This window comes from Artemia franciscana, chromosome 9, assembly GCF_032884065.1.
Source record: "Artemia franciscana chromosome 9, ASM3288406v1, whole genome shotgun sequence".
NCBI classification, from domain to species: Eukaryota; Metazoa; Arthropoda; class Branchiopoda; order Anostraca; family Artemiidae; genus Artemia; species Artemia franciscana.
Window position 1 is genome coordinate 22,693,940 of NC_088871.1, and position 15,920 is coordinate 22,709,859.

Genomic DNA, 15,920 nt, shown 5'->3' on the forward strand with positions numbered 1-15,920 from the left:
TGTTGATGGTGATTGCTAATCGACCATTCCCTGAGTCGCCATCGTCATTTATATATCCCCCTGTGCACCCCGGCGTCCCCTTTGTAGTTATGTCCCTGTGTCCCGGTCGTCATTTATATTCCCTGTGTCCCGGTCGTCATTTGTGTCCCGGTGTTCCAGTCTGTGATTTCTCTTTGAGTGTCCCGGGCGTCATTTATATTCCTTGTGTCCCGGTGTCCCGGTCGTCATTTATATCCCCCTGAGCCCCCCGGCGTCCCCATTGTAGTTGTGTCCCTGTGTCCCGGTCGTCATTTATATTCCCTGTGTCCCGGTCGTCATTTGTATCCCGGTGTCCCGGTCTGTATATACATTCGTTTTTTAGTTTTGTTTTTCTCCTTTATTTTTTTCCTTTTTTCTTTTTTTTCTTTTTTAGTTTATTTAGATTTTTAGATTTTTTAGTTTTTTTATTAGTTTTTAGTTTTTTTGTAGTTTTTACCATTTTTTTAGTTTTTTTAGTTTTTTTTTTACTTATGTCCTGGTCGTCATTTATACTCCCTGTGTCCCGGTCGTCATTTGTGTCTCGGTGCTTTGTTGATTGCTAATTTATATTATATTTATATTTATATTTTTTATATTTATTAATATTTTTTTAGTTTTCTTTTTCTCTTATTTTTCAGTTTTTTCCTTTTTTTTAGTTTTTTCTTTTTTAGTTTTTAGTTTTTTTTTTGTTTTTTACCTTTTTTAGTTTTTTTAGTTTTTTTAGTTTTTTAGCTTTTTTAGTTTTTTTATTAGTTTTTTGTTTTTTTTTAGTTTTTGCCTTTTTTTAGTTTTTTCAGTTTTTTTTAGTTTTTAGTTTTTTACCTTTTTTTAGTTTTTAGTTTTTTTTCTTTTTAGTTTTTTTTTGTAGTTTTACCTTTTTTAGTTTTTTTTCTTCTTTTGTATTAGTGTGAAATAATTCAGACGTCATATGCGGACAAACACGACGTCACTCGACAGACAGACAGACAGACATAACCCACAAACAACTTATTTTTATATATATTTATTCATATTTTTTTAGTTTTCTTTTTCTCTTTTACTTTTCAGTTTTTTCCTTTTTTTTAGTTTTTTTCTATTTTAGTTTTTAGTTTTTTTTAGTTTTTCACCTTTTTTTAGTTTTTGTTAGTTTTTTTAGTTTTTTAGCTTTTTTAGTTTTTTTATTAGTTTTTATTTTTTTTGTAGTTTTTGCCTTTTTTTATTTTTTTCAGTTTTTTTTTAGTTATATTTATATTTATATTTTTTATATTTATTAATATTTTTTTAGTTTTCTTTTTCTCTTATTTTTCAGTTTTTTCCTTTTTTTTAGTTTTTTCTTTTTTAGTTTTTAGTTTTTTTTTGTTTTTTACCTTTTTTTAGTTTTTTTAGTTTTTTAGCTTTTTTAGTTTTTTTTATTAGTTTTTAGTTTTTTTTTAGTTTTTGCCTTTTTTTAGTTTTTTCAGTTTTTTTTAGTTTTTAGTTTTTTACCTTTTTTTAGTTTTTTTTAGTTTTTTAGCTTTTTTAGTTTTTTTTTCTTTTTAGTTTTTTTTTGTAGTTTTACCTTTTTTAGTTTTTTTTCTTCTTTTGTAATAGTGTGAAATAATTCAGACGTCATATGCGGACAAACACGACGTCACTCGACAGACAGACAGACAGACATAACCCACAAACAACTTATTTTTATATATATTTATTCATATTTTTTTAGTTTTCTTTTTCTCTTTTATTTTTCAGTTTTTTCCTTTTTTTTAGTTTTTTTCTATTTTAGTTTTTAGTTTTTTTTAGTTTTTCACCTTTTTTTAGTTTTTTTTAGTTTTTTTTAGTTTTTTAGCTTTTTTAGTTTTTTTATTAGTTTTTATTTTTTTTGTAGTTTTTGCCTTTTTTTATTTTTTTCAGTTTTTTTTTAGTTATTAGATTTTTACCTTTTTTTAGTTTTTTTTTAGTTTTTTAGCTTTTTTAGTTTTTTTCTTCTTTTGTATTAGTGTGAAATAATTCAGACGTCATATGCGAACAAACATGACGTCACCTGATCCATCCACAGATCCACACACAGACAACTTATTTTTATATATATAGATATATAGATATATATATATATATATATATATATATATATATATATATATATATATATATATATATATATATATATATATATATATGAAAAGAGAAATCACCAATGCTACAGCACAAACACAATTCAGACGTCATATGCGGACAAACACGACGTCACTCGACAGACAGACAGACAGACATAACCCACAAACAACTTATTTTTATATATATTTATTCATATTTTTTTAGTTTTCTTTTTCTCTTTTATTTTTCAGTTTTTTCCTTTTTTTTAGTTTTTTTCTATTTTAGTTTTTAGTTTTTTTTAGTTTTTCACCTTTTTTTAGTTTTTTTTAGTTTTTTTAGTTTTTTAGCTTTTTTAGTTTTTTTATTAGTTTTTTTTTTTTTTTGTAGTTTTTGCCTTTTTTTATTTTTTTCAGTTTTTTTTTAGTTATTAGATTTTTACCTTTTTTTAGTTTTTTTTTAGTTTTTTAGCTTTTTTAGTTTTTTTCTTCTTTTGTATTAGTGTGAAATAATTCAGACGTCATATGCGAACAAACATGACGTCACCTGATCCATCCACAGATCCACACACAGACAACTTATTTTTATATATATTTTTTAGTTTTTTTCTATTTTAGTTTTTAGTTTTTTTTAGTTTTTCACCTTTTTTTAGTTTTTTTTAGTTTTTTAGGTTTTTTAGCTTTTTTAGTTTTTTTATTAGTTTTTATTTTTTTTGTAGTTTTTGCCTTTTTTTATTTTTTTTCAGTTTTTTTTTAGTTATTAGATTTTTACCTTTTTTTTAGTTTTTTTTTAGTTTTTTAGCTTTTTTAGTTTTTTTCTTCTTTTGTATTAGTGTGAAATAATTCAGACGTCATATGCGAACAAACATGACGTCACCTGATCCATCCACAGATCCACACACAGACAACTTATTTTTATATATATAGATATATATATATATATAAAGGAATCCTCTTATCTCAAGGACATAAGAATACATGCCTCAAGGAGATCGGAACAGTTTTAGCCCATTTATGAGCAGTATTTTTGGGGGGTTTCCCAAAAACACTGCTCCTGGAAGCATAAGTAGACTCGCCAAGCTTCAAAAACTTAGCTCAAAATGTAGAAAAGCTATCAGAAACTACAACAAAGATTGCGAATGGGAAGAATTCCAGAAAATAAGAACCAAAAGCGATTTCTATAACCTGTGCAAACGCAAGCTAGGTGAGCAACAGAAACTACCAACACTAATAGATCGAAGTGATGTGGTCCATAGCACTAGCCTAGATAAGGCGAATGCTCTTGTAGAATTTTTCGCCAGCACGTTCTCTGTTGACGATGGCTATTTACCTCAACTCCAAGACTCACACCGAGAAAGCGAGCTCCATAGCATTGGCTTCGCGCCAGGAAGTGTTCTGAGAGCAATGAAGGGCATGAAAGCGTCAAAAGCACTCAATCCTGATGGCATCCCCTCCTTTATCCTGAAAGAGCTGAGAGACGAGCTATGTGAACCTCTAGCAATACTTTTCCAAATCTCATTCGAGCAATGCAAGTTTCCTACTTCCTGAAAGCTATCCCATGTAACACCTATTTTCAAAGGAAAAGGGAAACTTAGTGACATGGAAAATTATCGCCCGATCAGGCTTACTTCACCATTCCTGAAAATCATGGAAAGAGTCATAGTGGAAAAGTTAAACTCGCACCTTGAATTGAACAACCTCATGTCAGATCATCAGCATGGCTTCCGTAAATATTGTTCTACTCTTTGCCAACTAGTAGTGATATACGACTACATCCAGTCTGCCCTGGACCGTGGGATTCCAATAGATATTATCCTAATCAATCTACTTCAGGCCTTCGACCGAATATCCTTGCAAAAACTCATCCATTACCTAGAAGTCTATGGAATCAAGGGACAGCTAAAAAATTGGCTCTCAGTATACTTGAATGATAGAAAAATAGCAGTCAAGGTTGCAGACACACTATCCACATGGATAGATGCAACCAGTGGCGTCCCACAAGGAAGTTTTCTCGGCCCAGTCTTGTTCGTCATGTACATAGACATTTGCATAAATGCCATTTCCCAAACCGACTTCGGCCTGTTTGAAGACGATACAAAGCTCCTGGGAGAGGCTAGTGTATCATCACAAATCCAAAGCGACTAGGACGCCCTGACAGAGAAGCTCGAAGAATGGCAACTTTCTCCAAATGTAGCAAAATGCTCTGTCGTCCATCTTGGCTGTCATAATATGAAGTACTCATACAAAATGATAGGTATCAACCTGACAAAATCTACCTGTGAAAAGGACCTTCTGAGCTTGGACCTCAAACCAGAAAAGCATATCGGCCTGGTTGTGTGTAAAACATCAAATACTCTCTCGCTACTCACTCATTCCCTACGATATCTTGACATTCACTCAATCTCAGCATACACAAGCTACGTCAGGCCACAGCTTGAACACACCACTGTCATACAAAAAGGATATTGACAGAATAGAACGAGTCCAGAAACGCTTTGTAAAAGGACTTCAAGGATTCAGAAACCTTCCGTATGACAAAGCTCTAAGAAGGCTCACTCTCCATAAACTTGAGACAAGAAGAACGATCTTAGACTTAAAAACCCTCTTCAAGATAGTTCACGAGAATTTTGGGAACGTAAAAGACAAGCTTGTTGAAATAGCTACCCAAAGCAACACTAGATCGCACAGTCTGCAACTGGAGTCTGTGAAGATGAAGATTGCAATATCTAATTCTTATCATCATTCGTTCACACCCCGGGTCATCAACTGCCATTCCCAGTCGAAAAGATGAAATCACTGGAAGCCTTCTCCAATAGCCTAAACATAAACATACCATTTGTCGAGACTTTCAACGTAGGACGACTTTAAATGGCAATCGTGCAGCAGTCGATCCGCTCTTCGCCCTGCCATAACATCTTTCTTTTAACAAGGTGTCAGTTATGTAGAAATTTTGTATTGAGAGGCGTGAGAAATAAATTAATATTATTATTATTATTATTATCATTATTATAAGGACTTACGGCTGTAAGTTTTAAACTGACCGATGACAAAAAATTAGTCCGCTCACTTTCAAACTCCCAAGCATCCATTAAGTTTGACTAAAATAAATCAAAGAAGCATCCCTTTTTCATTCTAAAACCATTTTGTAAGGAATTGAAAAGTGCCATTATGTATAGCCCTCGCCCAGGAACAGTCAGGCTAATTACAATATCCAAATGAGTATTTATTCGACCCTTCAAATATTCTAAACCAAATGATGATCAGATGTATTGGAGGTAAAAGGTAGTAGAATATGGCAGGGGAGGGTCGCTTTTTATCCATCAGTCACTTTTGGCTCTTAAGGGACACTTGAACTTTCAATTGCCAATCACTCCTTTCATAGAAAGTTACTGAAGTGGGGGGGAGAGAAAAATAATACATGGAAGGCATGTGGCCTTTGAAATTTGAATACATTGCCTTTGAAAGTTATTATTATTATTATTATTATTATTAATCAAACTCAATAGAACTAAACAGCTTTATTGGTATTACTGCATAGAAAAACAATGTCAATTAAAATACAATAGAAATTAAGCTTTGAAAGCCAAAGCTTTTTTATTTAATTAACTTCAAATGGTTATTTTTCCTCACTTGACCGTTTTTTTTTCTTTTCAAAATGATTTTTTTCGTTCTTCATTAGGTTGCTCCTAAGGGGGGGGGGGCAGATAATATTCATTTCCAATAGACTTTGGCATCCTCTAATATTCGCTTCTTGCGTCACGATAGAAAAAAAGTAACAATCGAAACAACAACGAAAATGAAAAAATTTATTAAACGAAATATATCATGCATAAAAATGTTTATTCCACCGTTGTTTTTTTTTTAGGGGGGGGTGTAATACTGAAATCATTACTAACATAACCCAATATGACCGAAGCATGGCAGCTTGGTCAAGAGCGTTCCTCTAACTGCTATTACATATAAAGAAATTTGACAACCAAATATGTATTGTCATGTTTTACTCTATGGCTTCTTAAAATGAAAGACTAATTAGAAAAAAATAACAAACCTTAATGTGAAATTAAAAATGCCTTTGTCGTTCCCATAGGTAATAACCAAAGGAATTAAATGCTTCTGAATAATTTCATATTCTCCAAGAAGACAACGCACGGAGAAGTAATCGTTATCTCGCCTCAAATACCTAAGAAGTTCTTTCAGTGATTCTGAAATTAAAAAAAGAATATTAATACACGATAATTATATAAAAAAAGAGAAGAATAAATTTGGTACTCATTTGCACTTGCTGCTTTCATTTTCTTTTATAAATAAATGGTTAACGTAACTTCTTGGGGACAAAAACCTCCTCAATTAAAAAGTTTATGACAAAAAAAAACACATATAAGAAATGAACATACACAAGCAGGTTCTTTTTAAAGAACTAGTATTTTTAAAAGAAAAAAAGCTTCAAATTTTAAGAAAGAAACGTGATGTTTTCCGTTCACCAAACTGTTAATATACAAAGAGTCGAAACAGCAAAAGAAATATCGAGGACTCTCAAGGAAAAGTAACAAGTCATTGGGTTCGTTTTCAGTGAGAAGAACCTTAAAGAAGAAACAGAAATATTTTCATTATATTTAGAGTCTTTTATTCTGATGACCAAAGCAAAGTGGTTATCGGGGTCACTGAGAGGAGGTTTACTTTAGAAAGGAACGAAACCTTCGGATAAAAGAGCCATTTTTTCTTCGGTTGTTTCATAAGTCTTCTCCGTTTCAATGTCATGTATTTTTATTGCTCAATATATCAATAAATGTTTAATCTATGTGTCATCGCACATACTAAACGATACAGAATTTTGTGCTCTATGCAACAAGACAGTGCATTTTTTTCCATATTTAAATTTTTGGCCATTTTTCAGCTTATTACCACCTGATGTCTTTCAGTGATTTTAGGCAAATTTTTTTCTAAGAATTCAGATTGAACAAAGTGCTGTAGAAACAGCCAGAAGAATTAACCAGGCATGTGGCAAGGATAGAATTAATGAACACGACGTTTCGTTCGACTTTTGTCTGCAAAATTAGTTCCATAGATTCTAGTCTCGAAGATAAGCCCCGAAATGATTGACATAGAGTAAGCAGGACGAAGATTTGAGGACCCTGGTCGAGACTGACTATTCACAAGTGATGCACGGGATGGCAAAAGAACTGGGTTTCAGCTCCCATGTTGTTTTGATTGTTTAAAACATTTTTAAAAGGTCAAACAGTCTTGAAACGTGGGTACCCCACGATTTGAGCGATCGACAAAAATCGTCATGTTTCTAGGTCCGTTTTTTTTTATTTTAGCACAACCAAAACGATCCTTTTTTGGATCGGATCGTCACGTACGATGAAAAATGGATCCTCTACGACAAAAAGAAATGTGAGGACAGTGGTTGGGCACTGATAAGCCATCAAGGCACTTCCCAAAGGCGAAATTCCAACAAAAAAGGAACAAGGTTAGTGTATGGTGGTCAGCAGCTGGTGTGATTCAATAAAACTTTCCGCAACCGGGTCAAACCATCACACCAGAGTTCTATTATGAGGAAATCGACGAAATATAACAAAAATTGCATCAACAGCAGTCAGCACCAGTCCACAGAAGAGGTCTGATCCTGCTCCACTCACCCATGCGCATGTTTTACAAGTTATGATCCAAAATTTAAACGAACTGAGGGTCGAAGCTCGCTATATTCCTCAGACCTTTCGCCAACCGACTACAACGTTTTCAAGCACTTCGCTAACTTTCTCACCGGTAGAACCTTTGTCAATCCGAACGAGGCAAAAAAGACCCTCGTCAACTTTTATCGAATCCTGACCACCCAATTTTTATTGCGTTACGTTTGGAAAAGTGCGGTGAACCGAATAGCGCTTACTTCGGTTTAATTGAATAAGCAATTGGCGAGATACTACAGTTTGAAAAAGTCTTCTAAAATCAGACAAAACTTAAGAAACAACCAAATATTCTATAATATGAGAACAATTTGCCCTCGAATCATTTGGCAAATAGATATATAAAAAGCTGAGAAAATATCATCTCTGAGTGGAAAGGCAATAATGTAAAATAAAAACAGGTTTTTGAAAAGATTTCAATCAAATTGTCTAAATTGTCCAATAAAGGCAAAACAAAACACCTTTCCAATGCGAAACCAAACTGATCCCACCTTGATTGTATTTAATTACAATAGAATTCACGTCATTAGCCATTAAGTGCTGAAAACAAAAAATAAATCTAGAACAGATTGACACTTTCAAGCATGTATAAAAAATGAATATGGGTAGCGATTGTGCGCAGCGCAGTCAACACTTCAATCCATAATTTACAAATTGTTCCCGGTTTAGGCGTGTTCCCCACAAAATTTTCCTAATGCGAGGATCTTCAGTTCAGGAGATCCCCTTGCGTGAGGGGGGTCCCCTCAGATGACATTCATATCCGAAGGTTATATTTATCCGCTTAACTGTATAAAAGGGGGAGATGCGGTGCGCATCTTCATAAAAAAAAAGAATTCAAAGAAAAGTTTTATCTACTAATCAAAATCATGTTTTTTATTCAGTCACCTTTTTAACGTTCAAGTGAGAGGGAGATTATTCACTTTAATTTAAGTTTATTCTTCAGGTTTTTCTGTTTTTGTTTTGCATCGACGACAGCTGAGCCAAGTTCTTGGATGAAATACTTGCATTTCCCGATTTTTTTCGATGGCTGTAAATCAACCTCGTTTTCATACGGTTTCTTGTATTGGGATAAAAAAGGAATAGTATATTGAAGCCACATAGCTCTATACTATAGAGCTATGTCTAGACTTGACATAGTATAGCAAAACAAGATTTGGATCCTATTTCAAGAAGTCGAAATTTTACGACAAGGTCACCAGGGATGCAACAAGAATGCAGGAATTATTTGTGGCTATCCTTGCTGCCTTTCATGTATGCTTCCACTTTCGTATGCTTCTGAATAATGTCCAGAAGCTTTTACAAGCAGAAGGGACTTATTCTAAAGGAGATCTTATGAAAACATCTTTGCATGCAAGAACAAATTCATTAAAGGAAACTTTACATTTTAATGCGCTTTGAAATCAACAGCAAGGATGACATACATGAAATAAAAACAAATTACGGCTACAGAAACTCTGCTCTGAAAAACTCAGCAAAGTTTTAGTTTGCCTTTGGAAGACATTCCCAAGTACAGCAAATGAAACCAGGTGCAATTTTTCACTAAGGCAATTTGAGCGGAAAAGGATATTACATAAGAAAAAAAAATAAGATATTCTAGAACAGAAAATAAGGAAATAAAAATTATTGCTTAATGTTCATGCTTGAGCAAAAACGACGCAGTAAAGTAACTATGGATGCAAAAGAAAAAACAAAACATTTTTGGGGGAAATCACAACGTTCAAAATCGTATTTGTATTTGAAGATGGATTTTTTGCCAGAAGAAAGATCATGGATGCGTGTTTATTTGCTTTTTTGTTTGTTTGTTTTTTCCCAGGGGTGATCGTATCGACCAAGATGTCCTAGAATTTCACCAGAGGGCTCATTCAAATGGAAATTAAAAGTTATAGTGTCCTTTTTAAGTGACCAAAAAATGGAAGGGCAAATAGCACCCCCCCCCACGCTCATTTTTCCCAAAATCATCGGATCAAAATTTTGAGATAGCCATTTTGATCAGCATAGTCGAAATATCTAAAAACTATTTCTTTGAGGACGACTTGATCTCCCACAGTCCCCAGGGGAAGGGCTGCAAGTTACTAAATTTGCCCATTGTTTTCTTAGTGTTTGTTATTGGTGAGTATATAGACATTTTCAGGGGAGATTGTTTCTAGTGGGGGTGGGGCATTGGGTTATTTGCGAGGATCTTTCCATGGGGGAATTTTTTATAAGGGAAAATAATTTCTATGAAGGGGGCGCTAGATATCTCAGCAAAATTTAAAAAACGATCGCAAATTAAATTTCAAAAAAAAGTTATTCCAACTGAAAGTAAGGAGTAACATTAAAACGTAAAACAAACAGAAACTATTACATACTTGAGGGGGTTCGTTCCCTGGTCAATACCTCGCAGTTTACGCTAAAATATTTTTAGTAATTTCAAAAGAGCTATCTATTTTAATCAAACGGCCTTTGTGATTCAGGGATCATTCTTAAGGATTGGACAAAAATTTGAACTTTAGCATAAACAGCGAGATATTGACGAGGGAGTGAATCCCTTCATATTACGCAAATGAGGCAGTTCGTCCTCTCGTTAATACCTCGCACTTTATGCTAAATTTCGAATGTTGTAAGAAACAAGTTGTTTGTGTTATTTTCCGGCCAATCTTAGCATTTAATTTTACCTTAAGCAGCTTCATAGCTATGATTTTTATGAGATAATAAACCAAAGATATTATAGGTGTTCCGGCTTGTGGTTGTTATTAAATATAATAAAAGTTTTTTTTTTCAACTGAAAGTGAGGAATAATATTAAAACTTAAAACGAACATAAATTATTACGTATATCTTTAACAGATCTTTTCTTTCATTCATTTCAGAATGGCTCAACTCGTGATCCTCATTTTCATAAAAATAATTACACCCTCTTTGGCCGTATTGTTACTATGCCTTACAAAATTAGTTCCGCAAATATCGCTCATTTATGTTACGTGGGAGAATCTTTCCATGGAGAAATTCCTCGCGGGGGCAGGGAATTTTCCATGGAGAGGAAGCTGGATTTCCTGACATTATTAAAATAAAAAACGTTGACATCAATTAAATAAAAAAAAAACGTTTTTTCAACTGAAAGTAAGAAGCAACATTAAAACTTAAAACGAAATTTTACGTATATGAGATGGTTCGCCTCTCCTCAGATACCTCGCTCTTACGCTAAAGTTTCTTTTTTTTTCTTTAAAAGAGGATATTATTCTAATACCTTGACAATCAATTACCCTGACAATCAAATTTCAAATACCTTGACAATCAATATCTTTCTGATATGTGTCTTCAGCCCAGTTGCCTATTCTAGTACAGCTAGTAGTAACCTGTGCTTCCTGCCAAGGATCAAGTCTGGTAGGTCCCTGCAACAATAAAAGACAATTTTTGAATATCCAAATCAAAAGGTTTCTTTAGTTAAAATCCTATATGAGCAACTGCTTCAGTGTTTCTATGTTAGGTGAAGGGGAAGGTTGAAGATTTTTCTTGGAGCAGCAAAGCCACAGAAAATCACAGTTTTTACAGAAATTTTAGGAAGTGTTTCAATTTTTGGAATGCAGTTCATGGGGGTTTGTCTCCTTTCCATGAGTTGCATCACAAAATTGATTAAAATCACTACGTCAAATTCATCACTTCTGATAATCATAGATTCTTCGGTTTGGGACGGGGGTCAGTGGCGTGACTCTGTAAGCTTAGCCAGAGTCGACCCAGCTCTAAATGGGTACCTGGAGAAATATGGGGAAGGTAAACAGGAAGGGTGAGCGAAGGCACAGGATGGCTGGCCCCCAACCCCCCATTGCACTTCCTGGCTGAAGGGCCAAGAAACGGAGATCAGCACCGCCGGTACGGACTGTAAAGTCTAATGCCGTATCCTTTCTGATAATCATAGAACAGAGGTCTGAACACTTTATTTTGAAAAAAAAAATCTAGAAAGACCATAACTTTTTAGTCCTTACTCTTCTTCTAGTTAACAAAAATAAGTCATGTTATAATAAGTAGCTGTTTTTGGCCATTTTGTGACACAAGACACAAATTAGGCCTTATTTTATCCAAACACCATTGGGTGAATGTTTTGACTTAGGCTGACCGCCCACGGGGAAACTGTTTTGAGACTAGAATTGCTAAGGCCCAGCACCCACGGGACACGCAACTGTTTTGTAACCATGGGCTTGAAGTAGAGAGGGGCACGCCCACGAGGCAATCCAGATGAGACTGGTTTCCAATCAGTCTAAAACTGGTTCCGTATGAGCCTTCAGCTGTGGTCATAGTTATGTTACAGTGTTGTCCGACACATTTTCGGGAGCTACTGCATTGATTATTTTGGCTCTCAATATGTCAGACCAGGAATTAAACGTGAAATTCGTAGGAGATGTGGAGAAGCATGAAGAACTGAACAACTATAAACTTTCTGTAAAATGCGAATGATAAGTTATCTGTTTGAGACGGTTCTTTTGCAGCTAAGAACTGACGAGACTTTGCATCCAAGTAGGGATGAACCCAATACTCCCTCTGAACCCTACAAAGCCTTCCCCGTCGGAACTCAACATAGTTAACCAGACTGCACTGCTCAATTAGATAAACACAACTGATACACAACCACTCACGTCCGTGGGCAGAGACACGTTTCATTTTGGTTGTAAACTAGTCGTAAACCCAGTTGCAGATGAGAATATGTTCCGACCGTTGTCTTGAAACAATTACCCCGTGGACACTGGGCCTAACCGATTGCGCAAGCAATTGTTTTGAGACCATGACCTTGAAGTAGAGAGGGTGCCCGCCCACGAGTAATCCAGATGAGACTGGTTCACAATCAGTCTAAAACCGGTTCCGTATGAGCCTCCAGTCGTGGTCAAGGTTGCGTTGCGGAGTGATTGAAAGTGATTGCTGAATTTGACAACCAATGAAAACTAAGTAAATACACTTAATTTTGTCTTTCAAAGTCTGAACATCTTGACATAGAGTACAAAGAAACTACTTCTTTGAATGTCTTTTCGTTACATTAATTAGACCAATGAAAAATTCAATCAGTAACATATAAATACTACGAATTTTATTCATTTATGTTATTAAGCCTACTGTAACTCAATTCTTTGTTTATTTGTTGAAGTTTAATTAATTAATTAAATTCACAATCAAAAGACAACAAAGAAAAAAAAGCATAATAGTCACAAGGAGCCTGCTCTCACCCTAAATCTCGACAAAGGAGAAACCTTTCGACCTGGGAATAAAATGAAGAAACCAATTCAGAGCCCCCAAAGCTGCCCAAGAGGCTATTTCAGAGGGCAACACTTGTATGACAAAACACATGAGCTGACCTCCCTGCATTTCTCTTCGAATATACTTGATTACCGGCATTCCTAATATGATACAAAATATAATCGGAATTAATGGAAAATATATCCACAAAACATGCTGGTGCAACATCATTCAAACATTGATATGGCCTACCATTGTTCATAACTAGTGACCCCTTTGGTTACTAGCATTCAAATTTTAAAATGACTATAACAAATGACTGAATCACTAAAATTAGTATATTCCCTCAATTGACAATTGCTTTATTTTGAGTTGTCTGGATTCTTCTATAATTAACATGAAAATTACATACCCAAAGGATACACACATAGACAATATAAGGATAGATAATAGTACCATAAATAATCTATAACACACAAACCAGGAAGAAATTACGAAAACATTGAAGTAAACCTAGGCCTCTTGCTGCCTTAGACGGTATAATTTCACTTCCAATAATATTACCACAACAACAAAAGTCAAAGAACATAACAGTACAACCACACACCAGTGTGATAACAGTATAACCACACACCAGTGTGATTATCAACACACTTGTACAGCTAAAAATTATATAGTTAGTTCTACACACATTAAAATCTAGAAAACAGAGAATAGTAAATGTATTCAGTTACAGTAGGATATCATTTTTGCGTGCTATGGGATATTGAATATTCACCTCTGCAACCATTACTACCATGTTTTCCACGAATGCTAAAAGACTTTCAGCAGGGAAAAGTGGTCAAAAATAGACCATTGTGGGTTTCGACAGTTTACTTGGAATGCGACACCTTTATCATCATTAATCACAACCCGTACTGATATTCCATGTCAATACGATTGAAATCACTGAAGACAACCATCCCTGATACCCTAATCAGTAAGTCTACTACTACTACTACTACTACTACTACTAGAATTCACAGCAGCACCAAGCCATCTGAGGCCAACACAGCTACGCACGCTCCAACTCCATCCCAACCTACTCAAAACCTCCCAGTTTACATCCTCCCAGGAAGTTCCGATTTCCCTTAAAGCTTTCCTTATGATATCCTCCCACCCCATGTGGGGACGACCTGGACGGGTGGTCGACAAGGGCAATCTTTGTCAATCTGTCATCCCTCATCTACAGAACGTGCCCTAGCCATCTCAACCTTTCTCTCATTATAGCCTGAGAAAGCGAAAATGAACCACATTTTTCGTAGAGGCTTACTGTTTAAGATACAGTCAGTCAGTCAGTCAGATGCCCAAAGAATCCTTAGGTAATGTCTCTGGAAAACATCTAGCAAAATTCTTCTCTGTTATTAGAAGCGCCTATGCTTCAGATCCATACTTGACCACTATCAAGACTGTAGCTCCCAATATTCTAATTTTGATTCGAAGACTTATCTTCCTATTCTTTCAAACTTTTTCAACTGTGAAAAAACAACCTCGGCATTCACTATTCTACTTTTAACTTTTTCACAGCACCCACCGTCTTTACTAATAATACTACTTAGGTAGGTGAAGCTGTCCACTTGAACGATCTTTTCGTTACCCAAATCACCTTTTCACCTTCATTTATTCCAAGTTTTAGTGACTTAACATTACATTTGAGACCTTTTCTTGCACCCTGAACTCTCAAAAAGTTCAAAATGTTCCGCCCATCTCTCTTTAACACTTCCCCGTATCTCTAATTGCGGCCCCGTTTCATTTCTATCGGTAACTGGGACAAGTCTAGACTGACTATTTCCTTTCAATTTATCAGCATGCCTGTACAATATTTTACTATTGTGCCGTCTGGGTTCATCTTTCAGCTCTTCGGAGATTTTATCCATGACCTCCACTTCATGCCTCCTTAACTCATATTTTAATGCTTTCTCCACTTTCTTTACATTCCTATATTTTCATATGATCTATCGCTCAAATAATTCTGGCATAAATCCCTCCTCCTCCCAACTAACGTAAAAGATTTTAACCAATATTCCTAGCTGCGTTTCTAACTTTCTTCCCTAAGACACCATCCGACTTCACAAACTATTTTGCTAGAATTATTCCATCGATCTTCTACATTGTCAAATCTTAAACTCTACAATTTAGTATTCAACTGTTCCTGGTAAGTTTTTCTCAAATTCTCATCCTGGAGTCTACAAACATCATAGCTTCCCGAAAGGTAGTTACCCCTCCATAATTTAAGCTTTAAATTAATCCTTGACACTACTAGATGGTGATCTTTACTTTTAACATCAATAACAGCACTCCTATACACCCAAGAATTCCTTATCAACCTAGCTAGTCTCCGGTTTACAATAGCATAATCAATAAGGTTAGCTTTCCAATAAGGTTTCGAAACTTTCGGGGGGTTAAGATTTTCCTACGAAACTTTCATGGGCACTTACTCGGAGAATTCCGCATCGAATGAGTCTTCGTACACCCAGATCCGATGTCGGATGTGACCTGTAGGCGTCTAGGAAAAAAAAGTAAATGAATTTTAAGTGGCTATGCGTGGTTTCTGGAAAACAGGGAAGGAGTTATCGGATCAAGCTGAAATTTCGCGGATAAGCTCCTGGGCCCTAGGGGACCTTAACTTGTGAATTTCAGCCCGATCGGACAACGTTAAAGGGGGGCTTGGGTTGACAGGTCGAAACTTTCGGCCAGATTTTCCCCATGAAGAAAAAGTTGGAGGGGGATGAAATTTTGCAGGTTTCTTAGTTGGAGCTCGGGCTACGAAATGCATCCCTCCCCATCCGTCTGCGACCACTGGAACCGAAGATCGCTTAACATTGTCGTGTGTCGCCTCTTTATAGAGGCACGAGTGTGCCTCTCTGATACAACAGTCTGTAACTATGTAACTGCCTACAAAATTACAGCAGTCTGTAACTATTACT

General features: G+C 35.2%; 1 protein-coding gene and 1 long non-coding RNA gene across 3 annotated transcripts in view; both read right to left on the minus strand.

Annotated features, from left to right (window-relative positions):
• The window catches only part of LOC136031151 (protein timeless homolog), a 123,096-nt gene that overhangs the window by 98,202 nt on the left and 8,974 nt on the right, over positions 1 to 15,920 (minus strand). For both annotated transcript variants that reach the window (XM_065710478.1, XM_065710477.1), the window contains exons 2-3: positions 11,018 to 11,123; positions 6,118 to 6,271 (exon numbers count right to left, since the gene is read on the minus strand). In XM_065710478.1, coding sequence (XP_065566550.1) covers positions 6,118 to 6,271; positions 11,018 to 11,123 — 260 coding nt within the window. The remainder of the gene's footprint in view (positions 1 to 6,117; positions 6,272 to 11,017; positions 11,124 to 15,920) is intronic.
• Positions 545 to 2,077, minus strand: LOC136031144 (uncharacterized). Its single transcript, XR_010618435.1, has 2 exons — positions 1,917 to 2,077; positions 545 to 840 (listed from the first exon to the last, which is right to left on the minus strand). It is a non-coding gene; the product is annotated as an uncharacterized LOC136031144 (long non-coding RNA).